Source organism: Aricia agestis, chromosome 13 (assembly GCF_905147365.1).
Source record: "Aricia agestis chromosome 13, ilAriAges1.1, whole genome shotgun sequence".
NCBI lineage: Eukaryota > Metazoa > Arthropoda > Insecta > Lepidoptera > Lycaenidae > Aricia > Aricia agestis.
The window spans coordinates 8,129,032-8,145,419 of record NC_056418.1 but is presented as its reverse complement, the minus strand read 5'-3'; the positions used below and the strand labels follow the sequence as shown (position 1 = coordinate 8,145,419).

Here is a 16,388-nt window from a genome sequence, read left to right as displayed (position 1 = left end):
TGACATATTGGGCCAGCCGCCATGTTGCAAACTTGCAGCGAAACTTCGCGGTACGGTCTACATAAAAATTTTGTTTTTTCACGAAACTCGAAAACTCCGTGATCATATTACTTGAGGCGTACGTTTCGCTTCGGGAATTAAAGGTTGCGCAATTTATTCCTCTTGTTGTGGAATATTGTGCACTTTTGAATTATGTTTTCCATTGCATTTTTTAGGGTTCCGTACCCAAAGGATAAAAACGGGACCCTATTACTAAGACTTCGAAGTTCGATGTCTGTCTGTCTCTAGGCTGTAACTCAAGAACAGTAATAACTAGAGAGTTTAAATTTTTGCAGATCATGTATATATCTGTTGCCGCTATAACAACAAATACTAAAAACAAAATAAATTAAATATTTAAGGGGGGCTCCCATACAACAAACGTGATATTTTTGCCATTTTTTGCTCGATATAAATTATGACAATAGATAGGCTCCTGAAATATTCATAAAATACTTAATCATATTTATATTTTAATAATTAATAATAAAATTTAAATAAAATAAATAATTATGGGGGCTCCCATACAAAAATACAATTTTTGGCATTTTTTTCCTCTATAACGGTACGGAACCCTTCGTGCGCGAGTCCGACTTGCATTCGGCCAATTATTTACTCAATGCATAACTGTTTGTTGCTGTTGCGTTTTTTGTTTTTGGTTTTGTTTTTGATATGCCAAACACGTTGGCAGTGATGATAGTCAAAACCTTTTAATATCAGGTACCTTACATTAAATACAACATCATGGCAGCGACTATCGTGTAAATGGGCGGCAATAGGCCACATCATTAATCAACCGTGCCCCGAACCCGACGCTTAATTTTAAATGAAAAGGCCTAGAAACGACCACATGAACACTTTATAATAAATATCAAATAGTCCATAACGTTTAATAACAAATCATAGAAATTTTATCTCCAACATAAACTTATATTACGCAATAAAAAGTATCTGTTTTCTGTTGAAACGAAAATTTCATGTAGTTTTTACAATGAGTTCTATTACGTAATGGACTTTACGAAACACATGCAAGTCAGTTATGACTTATGGGCCTGTTTCACCACTTCCTGATAAAGTGCCGGATAGGCTATCCACAACTTTTTTTAACAAATCCTCCATACTTTATCTGTCAAGTTAAGTGGTGGATAGCCTGTCCGTCACTTATCTGGAAGTAGTGAAACAGGCCTTAAGTCAATTAAATTATTTAGTACGAAATGATTGCAGAAAGCGCAGCCCACTATGCGTATGCGAGATTTATTGGCCCATAAATTGTAATATTACCCGAGCAATAAAAGATACATACAACTTAACTGCGTTCCAGCTCGTAAGTAATATACGTGCAATTATACCGTGTAGAACGTTCCAGAAATATGTATTAGCGTTTAGCGAATAGCGTGTGCTGTATGCAGAGGCGGCGCAAGGCGTAGGTGACGTGGGCGATCGCCCACGGCCTCGCCGTCTAAGCCTCTACGAGGCCTCGCATCCCTTGGACCACGAGGTTTTTTTAAGGATTTACTGGTTTTGATAATCAAATATACATCAATAAAGGTTTTTTAAATAAAAGTTTGAGTATTAAAAAATTCATTCTCTCAACCGTCCTCTTGCATCATCCATCAGCCTCGCAAAATATATTTCAGGTCAGGAGGCCTCGCAAGATATATCTTGCCCACATCAAATTTAGGTCTTGCCCCGCCACTGGTTGATATTATATTATACGGGAGAAAACGTGCGCCCGGAGCGACGAACCGATCTATTCTGCAACTTCTACGCGACATATTGCAATACTTTGAATTATGCCTTTGAACGTAACTTTTAGATCGGTAGCAGGAGAGATATTAATCATAGACGGCACGATAACATTTCATATATTGTATGTTATGCTTGCCCGGCTTTCCGCTCATATGTTATGCGCTTGTTAAGGAAAAGCGTAGAGGTAGTTAGACAAGTTAGAAAAAGGCATCTGAAAACAAGCAAGAAATATTTTTTGAGCTTAACGTTGAAGCTTAACTTTCCTAGAGTTCTTTAAGGGTTAAAAGCTCTTTCATCAATAAAAAACTGAAGATAGCACCAAAATATTTTTCTAAGTAAAATGGAATATGATAAGCATAACGCTAAGTAAACGTTAAGTTATATATATTTATTATATATATATATATATATATATATATATATATAACGTTAAGTTATACGTGGGAGAGCCATGCTTCGGCACGAATGGGCCGGAGAAATACCACGTTCTCACAGAAAACCGGTGTGAAACAGCGCTTGCGCTGTATTTCGCCGAGTGAGTAAGTTTACCGGAGGCCCAATCCCCTACCCTATTCCCTTCCCTACTCTCCCATATTCCCTTCCCTTCCCAACCCTCCCCTATTCCCTCTTAAAAGGACGGCAACGCACCTGCAGCTCTTCTGATGCTGCGAGTATCCATGGGCGACGGAAGTTGCTTTGGATCAGGTGACTCGTTTGCCCCCTTATTTCATAAAAAAAATACTACACTCAATTTTCACGGAAAAACGAGATTGTCCAATTGTCCAGAGTATCATATTATTTAAATATAAAGTCGGTGAAAACTGTAGATAACATTGGGTTGTTCGCCGGCCGCAGTCGAGCCGCGGCGCAATACATCATCCTCCAACTGGAAAACTTTTCATTTCGATGCCATTACTGTGATCGCGAGTGTCAGCACCAGACGTAATGATATAAAGGTTTTATATGTCCGTATATTTTAACTATCTTTGTGATTAATCTGAATGTTCGTGCGTGAAAAACTTTTGTGGAATAAGAGAGATATAAATACACGAGCTTTTGCCCGCGGCTTCGCTCGCGTTAAGAAGTATTATTATATACAAACTTTCATCCCCTATTTGAACCCCTTGGGGTTGGAATTTATCAAAATCCTTTCTTAGCGGATGCCTACGTTATAACATCTACCTGCATGCCAAATTTCAGCCCGATCCGTCCAGTGGTTTGGGATGTGCGTTGATAGATCACTATGTCAATCAGTCAGTCAGACCTTTGAGTTTTATGTAATATACAGATTATCTAATGTAAAAACATTTAAACCCAAAGGTATTAAAAAGGTAATCTGGGTAAAAGACATTAAATATTAATACGTGAGAGAAAAACTTTGTAACCCTTTTTACGAAACGCAGGTGCATTTCGTAAAAAATTTCGCACAGTTATAGTCATGTTATAGTATATATGGTAAAGGAGTGCATCGAGCTAATATTATTTTAAAATGATGCTTTTAACATATATATTTTTAGCAAATAAAACGTTACACACACTACGACACTACTACTAGAAAAATGACAGATTTTTGAGTGACAAGCCTATACATACGAATTATACTCTTTTATTTATGGTTGAAGTCTGTTGACAACAAGTTGACAAATTGAAAATGGATTATTGTTTTTTTTTTATTATTTAATTTTAGATACTATTACGGCGATTCCCAATATTTGATCTATCTCTGGTTTGGCCCTACTAGAGATAGGAATAACTCACATTAGACATTAGAGACATATATTTTATGTCAATTGTGAGCTATTCCTATCTCTAGTAGGGCAAAACCAGAGATAGATCAAATATTGGGAACGGCCGTTAGACAATGCTTAAACGGCCAGTCTGAGATCAGCTGAGTCCCAGAGACAAGAATTGAAAAAACTATGATGAAGTCAATATTTTTTACAAAATGTAGGTAGAAGTAGTAGGTAGTAGGTAGTAGTAGGTAGTAGTAGTCCTAATGTCGTTGCAAGTAAGGTCAAATTTCGACCATTGGGCGATCTCTGGTTAATCTAAATAAATAAAAAATATTTTTAACTTTTGTTAGTCTCGCTATAACTCGAGAATGGCAGAGATGATTTGGATTATTTTAGTCTTAAAATATTCGTGGATATCCAGGGAAGGTTTATACGGCGAGAATATTTAAGAGTTAAGCGATGGGAAGTTCACGCGGTCATCTATAGTTAGCTAAAGTATACTTCGGCCAGACTCGTAGAACGGACGGCAAATCACATTCTTCGGAACCGACTTACCTCATAAATAGAGTTTTATTAACTTAATTGAACTATATCGAAAAAACACATCGCTTATTCCAGTAAAAGGGTTTCCTAAACGCCTACGCGTACAAGTTAATTTCTACGCAAAGTGCTTTTCCATATCCACCACATAATAATGGTTCCGGGGGCGATCGGATATTTCAAATATGCATAGAGAAGACTTCCCGTTGATGCGAAAAATGATTAGATGTTAGAGAGAGCGTGGTCCCCCCGGACACAAGTTTGATTGCCGTGCCATGTCTAGTTGGTCAGTTGTTTGTCAAAATGAATATATTACTTTAGATCGGGTATTTTATCAAGTTGAACTCATTCCGCGATAGTGCGGAAGTTTCCGAAGTAATTATCTGTCGGGCAACGGATTACTTACTTGATGCGGTTTTTTCGAGTGATTATTCACTTGGATTTTCTCCTAACAGAATGCGATAGTGTTTTGCGTTACTAAGCTGTTAAAAATTTAGTCAACTAATAATTATCTAGTGGATTATATTATGCTAGTTAAGAAAAATATTCATAATACAACTTTCACAACCTTTAACATACTTACCTAATATTAAAGTTATTTGTTCCATCTTGACGACCTTAACAAATTGTGTATCTTTTTTTTCATTTTTAATTGAATGAAATAGATCTTGGGTTTATCGGAAATTTGGGAACCCTTTTAGATAAAGCTAAAGCATTCGTTTGTTTTTCAGGCGTTATCACAACGATGCATATCCCTTCGACGGTCGGGGTTCGATCCTGGCGCACGCGTTCTACCCCGGCAGCGGGCAGGGCGGCGACGCGCATTTCGACGATGATGAGTTGTGGCTACTGTCGCCGAATAGCTATGATGAAGAAGAGGGTAAGTTCTATTCATAATAAAAAGAGATAGATTTAACCACAAACGTGTGAAATACATATAGAGTTTGGATTCTCTATTCTATATCTAGCGATTAACGATATTTGCAACAGTCTATTGACTATTCAATGCAGTTGCAAACGTCCATCAAACAATTCTAAAAACAAACAACACGCATCAATTCGCAATTGATTATACAGGCGTCTAATAACAGAACAAGTATATCACGAGCATGGACAGCCTAATCCTATCGGATACATGTAGCACAAACACAATTGCACGCTGTATGAGGAGCGACCGCAACGCTGACTGAATACAACCCGATAAGATCCGTACATAGCACGTGATGACTGAATCTACGGGCTATATACGCCGTGTTTGCTCCACGCAAATATTTGGGAGATGCAAATTACTACAGGACTTCATTATATGCGAATACGGTGGCCATTTTGCGACGAAAACTGCATGTGCCATCGATAATTACTTTTTGATATTATATTTGGGATATTTTGAGGGATTAAAAAACTTTTTTAATAAATTTCAGGGACGTCGTTGCTCGCGGTCGCCGCTCACGAGTTCGGCCATGCGCTGGGCCTGGCCCACAGCTCGGTCAAAGGCGCTCTGATGTTCCCGTGGTACCAAGGCATCCAACCAAACTTCGTTTTGCCGGACGACGACAGAAATGGGATTCAACAGATGTATGGTAAGTTTTTAAAGATTTCTCGTCCCCTTAAAAGAGACACTTTCAACGCAAGCTAAACATCTTTACATATCATTCTAGGTTCAAAAGTTCAAAGAACTTGGGGTAAGATTCCATACTACAGAACAACGGAGACGACTCCACCAACAACAACCACGACCACGACGACAACAACAACGCGGCGACCACACGTCTACTACCCCGAGAGGCCGGACCACCGCAACACGCACACTCCCAGCAGATATCCCAGCTACCCCAGCGACAGGCATCGCCCCTACATCCCCGACCGCCGGTACAACTACAACAGAACCCATCACAACCCTCGACACGAAGCCACGACGTCCACGTACCGACCTCACTATCCACACCATAGACAGGACTATCCCTCGCATCCTCGACAGAACCATCCTACTAGTGAAGGGGACAAGTACCCGAAAAGGACCAACTACCCGGTCAGGCCGACAACCGCACGGTCCGTCCCGTCCGACAAGCCGGACACCTGCGACACCACATACGATGCCGTGTCCGTTATCAGGGGAGAACTGTTCATATTTAAAAACAGAGTAAGTAACTTGACCTATATCGACGCACGGCCGACGTTGCATGTTGCAATTTTACATAAGACTCTTAAACCCCTTTTTTCGGCATTTACGTCAGGTCTAAATGTAATTATTTTTTTTAGTATCACTGGAGGATAGGCTCCAAGGGTCTATACCCTGGGTACCCCACGGAGATATCGAGGATGTGGTCGGGTCTCCCCAGCAATTTAACTCACGTGGATGCCGTATACGAGAGACCAGACAGAAAAATTGCCTTCTTTGTTGGTAAGTTTATCATTATGACCTTACAGATTTCTGTTTTTCTATGGAATAGAAGTGTCACCAATACATTTTACTTAAATATCTATAATCCTAAAAACTCATCGAGGAGACCTATTTCTAATTAGCTCAAATCATTATTATTATAACTAACCCAGTTTTTTTTTAATATTTTAGGAAAGGAGCTATATTTGTTCGACTCGCAATATCTCATGCCTGGGTACCCGATAAGGCTATCTCGTCTCGGCTTGCCTGACAACCTGGAGAAGCTAGACGCTGCCATGGTCTGGGGGTACAACGGGAAGACATACTTCTACAGCGGCACTATGTACTGGAAGTAAGTTGATATTTAGAAAACTTATTTCGAAGGAAACAAAGAACAAAAACTGTTGATAATAATTGATATTTAGTCAATAATAATATTATCTTTCTTTCATCTTTGGTGTCTCATCTCTTAACCACACTGTTTTTTTTTTCAGGTTTGATGAGGAGACGGGAATGGTAGAGCTGGACTACCCTCGCGATATGGCCATGTGGAAAGGTGTTGGATATAACATCGACAGCGTCTTCCAGTGGAAAGATGGTATTTATTAAATTGACGATAAGTCTAGACAAATTGTTAAGAAATATTAAACTATGGTAAAAGAACTCATGTTTTGTGCTCACAATCTACGCAGTGAAAAAGAAAAAAATCTTTAGAAAAATGTAGTTTACATATCAATGACGGTTGACGACATGACCCTAAAGCTTAACATTATAATTTCCAGGGAAAACCTACTTCTTCAAGGGCAAGGGTTTTTGGAAGTTTAACGATATATTGATGCGGGTAGAAGAGGAGAGACAGCACCCGTCGGCGCCATTTTGGATGAACTGTCCGGTGGAGCGCGCGGGTAGACGAGCGCCGTATCGCGCGCCCATGAACGAGCCCGAAGCCCCGGGCTCCACCCTCCGCTCCCCCAGCAAAGGGACGAGCATCCACGACTTTAGACTGTACTTCACTACCATTGCATTAATTTTCATTCGATACGCGCATGTCGACTTGTAAATTACCATAAAGGCTGTAAACAATTTTAAAATCGCTCAGCGGAACTGAAAATAGCAATAAGCCCCTGTCAATTACCAATAGCGTCCAGTAGCTTCAGATATCGAGTCACCGTCTGATCACAATCTACCACTAACGCCGCATCCGATCAAGCTGGTCTACCAACAGCGTGCCGCGAGCGCGTCCACCCGCCCCGCTCACTCCTCGCCCCACCAAAGAGATCTAAAAATCGAACACAGCGACTCCATTTCTTTCTGAGCGGCTTTAAATTCAAACGCGGCTTATACTTGTAGATCAAAATTTTATACCTGTAGGTATCTTAGGAAGAATGTATGAAAATCGAATACATATCGTAACTTTTGTATTACTCCTAGACTAAGTAAACTCAATTGCGCAAAAAGCACTGCCGGATTAGTAAGTAAATTATTGTCTTAGCGTAGTACGTGAGTCCTATTGGGGCAATCTGAATCTTGTGTGTACATTTTGATCTCAGTACGATCGAGCTCTCGTTTATTTTTAAGTACGTAAGGTACATAACACCATTTATTTAGCTTCTGTACAGATTGGTCTGTTGATGTTGCTTGTTGGCCAGTGAGCCCAAATGTAACCGCGTAATTTATTTAGGTTTTAAACGTACTAATTGTAAGGTACCGGTTTTTTCAGTATCGCACGCACACTGCAGTATGAATATAATATAATCCTATCGTCATGGGCGTACCGAGCCCCCCCATTTGTTTGCAATACAATATTTTTACATTAAAAATCTGATTTGCCCCCCCCTGGCCCAGAACTGGGTTATTTGCCCCCCCCTGGCCCAGAACCTGGGTATTTTGCCCCCCCCTGGCCTAGAACCTGGGTACGCCCATGCCTATCGTCATAATAATTAATAGACAGACTCAAAGTGAAAAGAGATAAACTTAACTTGCAAAGCTTAATCGAGTATATTACTATTAATATGCAAATATTACCATTTATTGAATCGAAAATATAATTATTTAAATGTATGTAGATAATTTTTACTATGTTCACTATATGCCTTATACTATTGATAAGATATTGACTCGTAAGGGAAGAAATCCTAATTAAAATTAATTATAAAAAATATGCTGGTTAGAGGTTCACATATAATATAGTACTTTGTATCATATAAGTAACCATAGGAATAAATAATAATATTACTTAGGTATAGTGAATAATTATTAAATGTGAATGTGCAAAGAATATTTATGTGTTAATGGAATTATGTTATGCATTGTGACTACATTGAAATGACGCTTAAGTTTATTGTATTATAAATTACTTATTGGTAAATTATTGAATTCAATATTAAGTGTACCGACAAGCGCATAATATGTAGTACTTCGATTCTACCAATTATCTTATACTCAGTCAGTTTTATTATTTAAGTAGTTAAAATGTTAGGATATTGTAGACCAAAAAACTTTTGAAAATATACCATAAAAATCTACTTATTCTCAGACCCATTAGAAAATAGAAAGCTTTTTATTGCAATGTGAGAAAATTGTTAAGAGTTTTTTTGCTGACTGTATCTATTCTGTAATAATACTAACAGAAGACATCAGTCGCTGGCCACACACGCTTTCTCCTGATTACTAATCACCTGCACTTATCACTAATCAAAGTGAATACATGGGCCGTACCACGAAACCGTTTAGAGACTCAAACAATCGTACGGGAATGCCGCGTCCTACTCTAACAAACGTGAAATGACGTTGTTAGAGCAGGACGCGGCATTCTCATTCGATTGTTTATGTGATGAGTCTCAAAACAGTTTCGTAGTAGGCCTACAGGCCTTATTGTAGCAGTATAGTGTCATAATATTATATGGAGGGATATGTGGTGTAACTATATAATATAAACAATAAATACTTAAGTATAGCTTTTATAAAACTTATAAAAATTTGATGTGCAACTAATGTCTATACCTACCTAGATATAAGTCTCAAGAAAATCTATAAGTAGACTTACTTTTTGGTACAATCCTACAAGGCTTGTGGTGTGCGACCAAAATCAAAACTAACGAGTAACGACGCCATCTTGTAAAATTATACTTGGAAGAGAGCTATTTTCTGTACTTTCCTGGCAATGCATCCAATTTTGAATTACATGTGGCCTCATAAAATATAAATCATTACAAGTCTCATTTTGAGTGTCTATTGTTTTGTATGATCGCATCCATGATAATGTCAACTGTCAAGCGCCACAAGAACCTTGAAGGTTTGTATTAATATTTTCTGATGATATAACCTATACTCCATTCGGGCTAACTTGTCGCAATAGCGGTCATTGACTCCTTGTCAAAAACTTGTCTTTTTTCATATAAAACCACGATTGACAATATCTGACACTTCATTGTCAATCGCGGTTTATATGGAAAATGACAAGTTTTTGACATCCCGTCATTGACCGCTAGCGACAAGTTAGCCCGAGTGGAGTATAGGTTACACATGTAGACATGAAAATGAATGTGTGCTTTTAAATTGAAATGGTGCTTATAATAGTTAGATACTGTACAGAATCAATTTGTGTAGGATATTTTTGTACTACTTAGTCCATTTATCACATTTAAAATAATATTAAATTACTCTTCCATATTCTTAACTAGTATTAAAATTAACATCATAACTATGTATAATATTGATGTGCAATGAGAAACAGAGGTACTACCAGGAAATCTAAAAGCGAGGCCATGATTGTGTTGGCCACACCTGCAATAATATTATGTCGCTGTGCAACAACACAATACAAAACAGTGACAGTTCAGCCTCCTACTTAATTTCCTGATAGTATATTATGTACACCTTATTCATAATAATTAATCATACATTTTTGATATGTAATACTTAATAATTTATTACTTATATCTTTTCTATTTATATTAGAGCAGAGCTAAATACAAACCTTAAAGAAAGTGCTCACTAACTATAAAAACATACAATTTCCCATTATTTTTGGTCACTGCATGTATAATTAAATAATAACTGTGATACTTATTTTTACGACAAAAATGCCACTGGCAATAAAATAATTCAAAATTGTGTCATTTTAAATAAAGATAATTATGGTTTATATACTATGTAGCATTATATTATGAACATAAATAATACAGTTTTTAAGGAAGTAAAAGATTTTCTAAGAATACAATGTGAATTTTTTATTTACCAAGTCTCATTTCCTATTTAAAATTCAGGTAAGAGTGTAATAAATTTGATTATTTCTGATCAAAAAATAGCAAGCAATATTTACTATATTAAACAATATTACAGTGGAAAAATATTATGTTGATTTAATCATGTTTGGTACTACCGGCTACAGTTGACATTCAATGTTAATTTGAAAAGTAATGTATTCTATCACTTCACGATTAATCAACTGAACATAATTTCCAATATATCTCCTATCCCGGGCTACGTATATCACTCAACGAAAAATAATAACTCGCAAAACGACGGCGTAATCGTTTACACAAAAAGAGTACAACTATAAGAGTCGAGGAAAAATCTCTAACACACGCAAACTGTTTACAAATTACCATTGACTCTAACACCATTATACTTGCTGTATATAGAAAACCTTCAAAAAAAGACATTGCTCCTTTTCTTAGCTCTCTAGGCAATATCCTAAATACCTTAGACAAAACAAATAATATCGCAATCATAGGTGACCTTAATATAAATATAGGCGTAGACTCTAAAGACCAAAACAAAAATAATTATCTAACATTGCTGGCGTCTTTTGGTCTGTTACCAGCTCACTCTCTAGTCTCTACCAACCAGATTAACAAATTGTTTGGACCATATTATGTTGAATTGCACTTGTTGCACATACTTCTATCACAGATCATGACACAACAATTCTCTATTTATCTAAATCTCCATCAAAACCGGTCTCCAGCCGAACAATTAGAAAGCTAAACTATGAGCATATATCTAAAGACATATCTAACCTAGACTTCACCCCAATCTATACCACCCAAGACCCCAATGTTGCCGCGAACTATCTTGTTACCGCCATTAAAGCGGTAATCGAATCAAATACTGTCATACTCATAGTACCAAATCGCAAAATACTCTTGAAACCCTGGGTCACTCCTGGTCTCCTCCGATGTCTGAAACACAAAGATAGATTGCATAAAAAACTAAAAGAAAATCCAAATGATCAAATCCTAGCAATCTCATACTCCCGATATAGAAACTACTGCACAAAAATTCTAAAACAACTAAAAAAAGATTACAATAAACAGGAACTTATGACATCACGAAAAACACTAAATATCTTTGGCAGACTATAAATAAAATTACCAACAGAACCTCCGACAAATCCAGCGCCAATATCCTTCTCACCCAAGCACATTTGCCCAAACTTGCTGTCGACAACATCAATAATTTTTTCACCAACATTGGCAAGACCTTAGCCGGAAATATAAGCCCAAAAAACCTTGCTGGCTAAAACTCCATGCCACTCTATGTCACTTCTTCCCACGGATGAACAGGAAGTGACGAGGATTGTAATGTCCCAAAGAAGCAATTGTGCGGTGGGATGGGACAATATTCCAACAAGTGTCCTAAAACAGAACATACGAGCCATTGCCCCACCTTTAAGGCGGGGATTAATCTCAATAAAAAACGATAACCTTGCACACAACCAAAGATCAAGCGTATATGCATTGCAATAAGATTCATTTTAGCTTAGCATAAAACTGTAAGTTCCCGGGCGGATCTTCTCTATTTTTCATGTTTTTTTTAAATATCTTTGGAAATAAATATTAAGAAACAAAATTGTTCGGTTAAAGAATTTTTAATATAGATTTACTAACAATTTATTCAAATAAAATGTACAATTATCCTAGTTAATACTTATATTTCGATGAAATAGAGTTTTTTCGGAGGTAAGTTTATAAATTAATTACAGCCAAAGTATTACGTTTTATTAAAATGTTTATGGTTTAAGGTATTTTGAATATTGTGCTTTATATCTCATATTTTTAACACTTCGTTTACATATTGGAACTAGGTAAACCGGGAGTCACGGAATAACAAATTGGGGTTTATCCTCGCCTTAACTCACATCTGTAATATCTCGATGTCCGCAGGCATTTTCCCCGATATCTTCAAAAAAGGTATAATACATCCGGTGTATAAGGCAGGCAGCAGAGATGAAATAAGCAATTATAGACCCATAACCATATTAACATCCCTATCCAAAGTGCTTGAACGAATTATGAATAGAAGGCTTATGGATTACCTTGAAAAAAACCACATCCTCTCTACATCTCAGTACGGTTTCCGTGCTGGAAGGTCCACTCATGACGCCGTTCATGATCTTACTGACCACATAATCAAAAAACTAGATGACGGTCAAAAAGTCCTGGGAATCTTCCTGGATATAGCTAAAGCGTTCGACACTATCTCTGTTGCCACCCTTATAGACAAGATGGAACTATTAGGCATTAGGGGCACCCAGCTTCAACTGTTCAAAGATTTCATAACCAGGCGCACGCAGAGCGTTAAAGTAGATGACTACTTAAGCAGTGAACTCGTCACCACCCACGGTGTCCCACAAGGCAGCGTGATAGCTCCGACCCTGTTCCTAATCTACGTTAACGATCTGTGTGCGCTCAACCTATCAAACGGACAAATTTTCACCTTTGCAGACGACACTGCTCTCCTATTTCACTCGGACACTTGGGATAACGTATACGAGATCTCTCAAAAGGGCCTAAACACAGTATCAGAGTGGCTACGTAATAATATCCTGTCACTAAATACAGACAAAACAATATACATCCCTTTCTCTATACGCAAATCCTCTTCCCCCAAACCATCCCACTGCCTCAAAGTACATTCCTGCACTAATCCTCCTACAATGCAATGTTCCTGCAGGACCTTGAAAAAATCATTCACAACCAAATACCTTGGTGTGATCCTAGATTCTTCTCTTAGCTTCAATACCCACATCGAGGCTCTTGCATCTAGAATACGAAAACTTATTCCAATATTTAAGAATTTAAGAGATGTGGCGGATGAAGCTACGAGAAGATCAGTTTACTTTGCTCTCTGCCAGTCACTGCTCACATACTGCATCACATCATGAGGTGGCACCCATAAAACCTCTCTTCTCCAACTGGAACGTGCTCAGAGAGCAGTCCTTAAAGTTTCTTATGGCCTTCCATATCTTTCTCCTACCCAAGACCTCTACCAAAAGACAATGGTACTAACAGTACGACAACTATTCATTCTCCACACAATACTCAAACAGCACAGTCTCCTATCTTACGAACAAACGTCATCCCAAGGAAAGAGTCGACACAATCCCGTCAACACTTGTACAGGCGATAAATGAAAAAGGTATTCCTTTAGAACGATTTGTATTCAATAACCAAGATAATTAATTAGGAACTTGACAAAATATATTTTTGGAAAGAGAGAGAGAGTTCACACGCGGCGCTCTGGCTGGCACAAGTACCAGCCAGAGCGCGGAAACGAAAAGGTCAATGTCAATGCAAGACACAGATGATGGCGCCTACGCCGGGCGGAAGCGCGGTGTTGCCACTTCACATATTATTTTATTAACTTAAGTTTGCTGCTACTTCACATGCTGGCCCCGTTGGAAGCGAAGATTCCAAAACAGGTAGCGGGCAGAGCCGGTTGTAGGCGCGCCGTAGAGTCCCTGAGGTCGTCTGGATGTCTGCTACTCGCGCGATGCCATCTGAGCCAGGGTAGAGGTGGACCACACGTCCAAGCAGCCAGCGGTTCGGAGGCAATCGATCGTCCTTGACCAACACCATCTCGCCTAGATGAAGTTGACTGTGATCACCTTTCCATTTTTGGCGGCATTGCAGCTCAGCAAAGTATTCTTTGTAGAATCGTTTCCAGAAGTGGCCCTTTAATGTGCTTATTCTTTCATATCTAGTCTGTAGGTGTAATGGCCTCTGATCATCTATTTGCTCTGGAATATTGGTCATTGTTCTTCCGATCAGGAAATGGGACGGTGTAAGTGGGATTAGGTCAGTGGGATCGGAAGAAAGAGGAGTTATGGGCCTAGAATTGAGTATGCCTTCTATCCCTACTAATAGAGTGTACATTTCTTCGTATGTTAAATTGGTAAGTGTTAAAACTCTTTTTAGATGATGCTTAATCGACTTTACTGCTGCTTCTGCTAAGCCGTTAAAGTGTGGTGAATACGCGGGAGAAAATTTAAAATTAATCGCTAACTCTGATGCCGAGACACCTATCTCCTCACCACTCGCCTTCAAGAACCTAGCCAGATCCCTGCTAGCCGCAGTAAAATTGGTTCCGTTATCGGAATAGATACTGATGGGCTTTCCCCTACGAGCAACGAATCTCTGCAGCGCTGCGAGGAAGCCATCTTTTGACAAGTCTGTCACCAGCTCAACGTGTACAGCCTTTACCGCCAGACAAACAAAAACGCAAATCCACGATTTAATTAATTTGCACCCTCTACCTTTCTTGTCAGCAATCAAGATTGGGCCTGCGTAATCGACTGCTACATTTAAGAACGGATACGTCATAGAAAGACGTTCCTTTGGCAAGTTACCCATGACTGGTTGGATTGATCTACCTGCGAAACGACAGCACTTAATACAATCATGAACTGTTTTTCTTGCTAGATTACGACCTGCGATTGGCCAGTATTTTTGACGAATAGTGGATAATAAATGCTGTGGTCCCGCATGCATAGTGAGTATGTGATAGTGTTGGAAGATTAATTTCGTAAGATGGTGTGAAGCATGAAGTATGATAGGGTGCTTGGTATCGTAACAATATTCCGAATTTGATAGTCGTCCTCCGACGCGTATCAGACCGTCATTATGCATAAACGGTCGCATATTCTGTAAACAATTTTTTGCAGGTAAGTTATTATTTTTTGATAAAGTGGAATATTCTTTAGGAAATATTTCCATTTGTGCTAATTTACATAATGTTTGATTAGAGGACACAAGTTCCTTGACTGTTAGATGTCCAGTGTATTTATTGTGTGAGTGACGGCAGTTATATATGAAGCGCTGAATATATGCCATGACTCTCTGTAGTTTGCAAAAATTTGAAAACCTTTCTATCCAATTTCCCATCTCACTAGAGACGCTGGAAGTTACTTGAGATGACAGTGCGACATCGCAAGGAATGGACGAAGCTAAATTTCTTTTATTTACCTCAGGTAGTAATTCTTCCTTTATTTTTACAGGATTCTCTGGCCATGTTGACTCGTCGTATTTAAGGAAAGACGGGCCGGACCACCACCTCTGCTCGTGCAGAAGCTGAGTGGCATCGAGGCCTCTACACCCTATATCGGCTGGATTGAGAGCTGTAGGCACGTAACGCCATGACAAAGGATCAGAACATTCAGCTATCTCGTCCACTCTGTTCCTAATATAAGCCTTAAGCTTTGAAGACTCTGTTTTAATCCAACTAATAACAATGGTAGAGTCACACCAGAATACCACCCGGTCAATGACCCTGTACAAACTGAGCGCCTTATTCACCTTTTTTGTAAGTCGTGCCGACAGTAGAGCTCCACAGAGCTCTAACCGAGGTATAGTAGTCTTTCGAGCTGACTGAACTCTACTCTTAGCGGCAGCTAAATGAACAGAGAATGTCTGATCACCAGAGAGTGTGCGAACATATATGCATGCACTGTACGCTTGACCAGATGCATCACAAAATGAATGAAGTTCAATTTTTGCCGAATTCCCTAACATACGTCTAGGTATTTTAAAATTGTTTAAGTCTGGCAACGCTTTAAGAAATTTTGACCATTCTAATTGAATTTCTGGAGGTAGTGGGTCCTCCCAGCCTATTTTACACTCCCAGACCTTTTTTAAAATAAGTTTTGCCTGTAATATATATGG

General features: G+C 38.6%; 2 protein-coding genes across 2 annotated transcripts in view; one reads left to right on the top strand and one right to left on the bottom strand.

Annotated features, from left to right (window-relative positions):
- Window positions 1–8,215, top strand: part of LOC121733108 (matrix metalloproteinase-2-like) — a 227,894-nt gene extending 219,679 nt beyond the window's left edge. Inside the window, exons 6-12 of the mRNA XM_042123261.1 lie at window positions 4,793–4,941; window positions 5,483–5,641; window positions 5,720–6,201; window positions 6,321–6,462; window positions 6,634–6,793; window positions 6,936–7,039; window positions 7,224–8,215. Of these exons, the coding sequence (XP_041979195.1) occupies window positions 4,793–4,941; window positions 5,483–5,641; window positions 5,720–6,201; window positions 6,321–6,462; window positions 6,634–6,793; window positions 6,936–7,039; window positions 7,224–7,501 (1,474 nt within the window). The 3' untranslated portion in view covers window positions 7,502–8,215. The remainder of the gene's footprint in view (window positions 1–4,792; window positions 4,942–5,482; window positions 5,642–5,719; window positions 6,202–6,320; window positions 6,463–6,633; window positions 6,794–6,935; window positions 7,040–7,223) is intronic.
- Window positions 8,216–13,949: 5,734 nt separating this feature from the next.
- On the bottom strand, window positions 13,950–16,126 carry LOC121733215. The gene is made up of 2 exons (XM_042123397.1): window positions 15,726–16,126; window positions 13,950–15,591 (listed from the first exon to the last, which is right to left on the bottom strand). The coding sequence occupies exons 1-2, from the start codon at window positions 15,806–15,808 to the stop codon at window positions 14,088–14,090; spliced, it is 1,587 nt and encodes a 528-aa protein (XP_041979331.1). The 5' UTR covers window positions 15,809–16,126; the 3' UTR covers window positions 13,950–14,087.
- Between the last annotated feature and the right edge of the window lie 262 nt (window positions 16,127–16,388).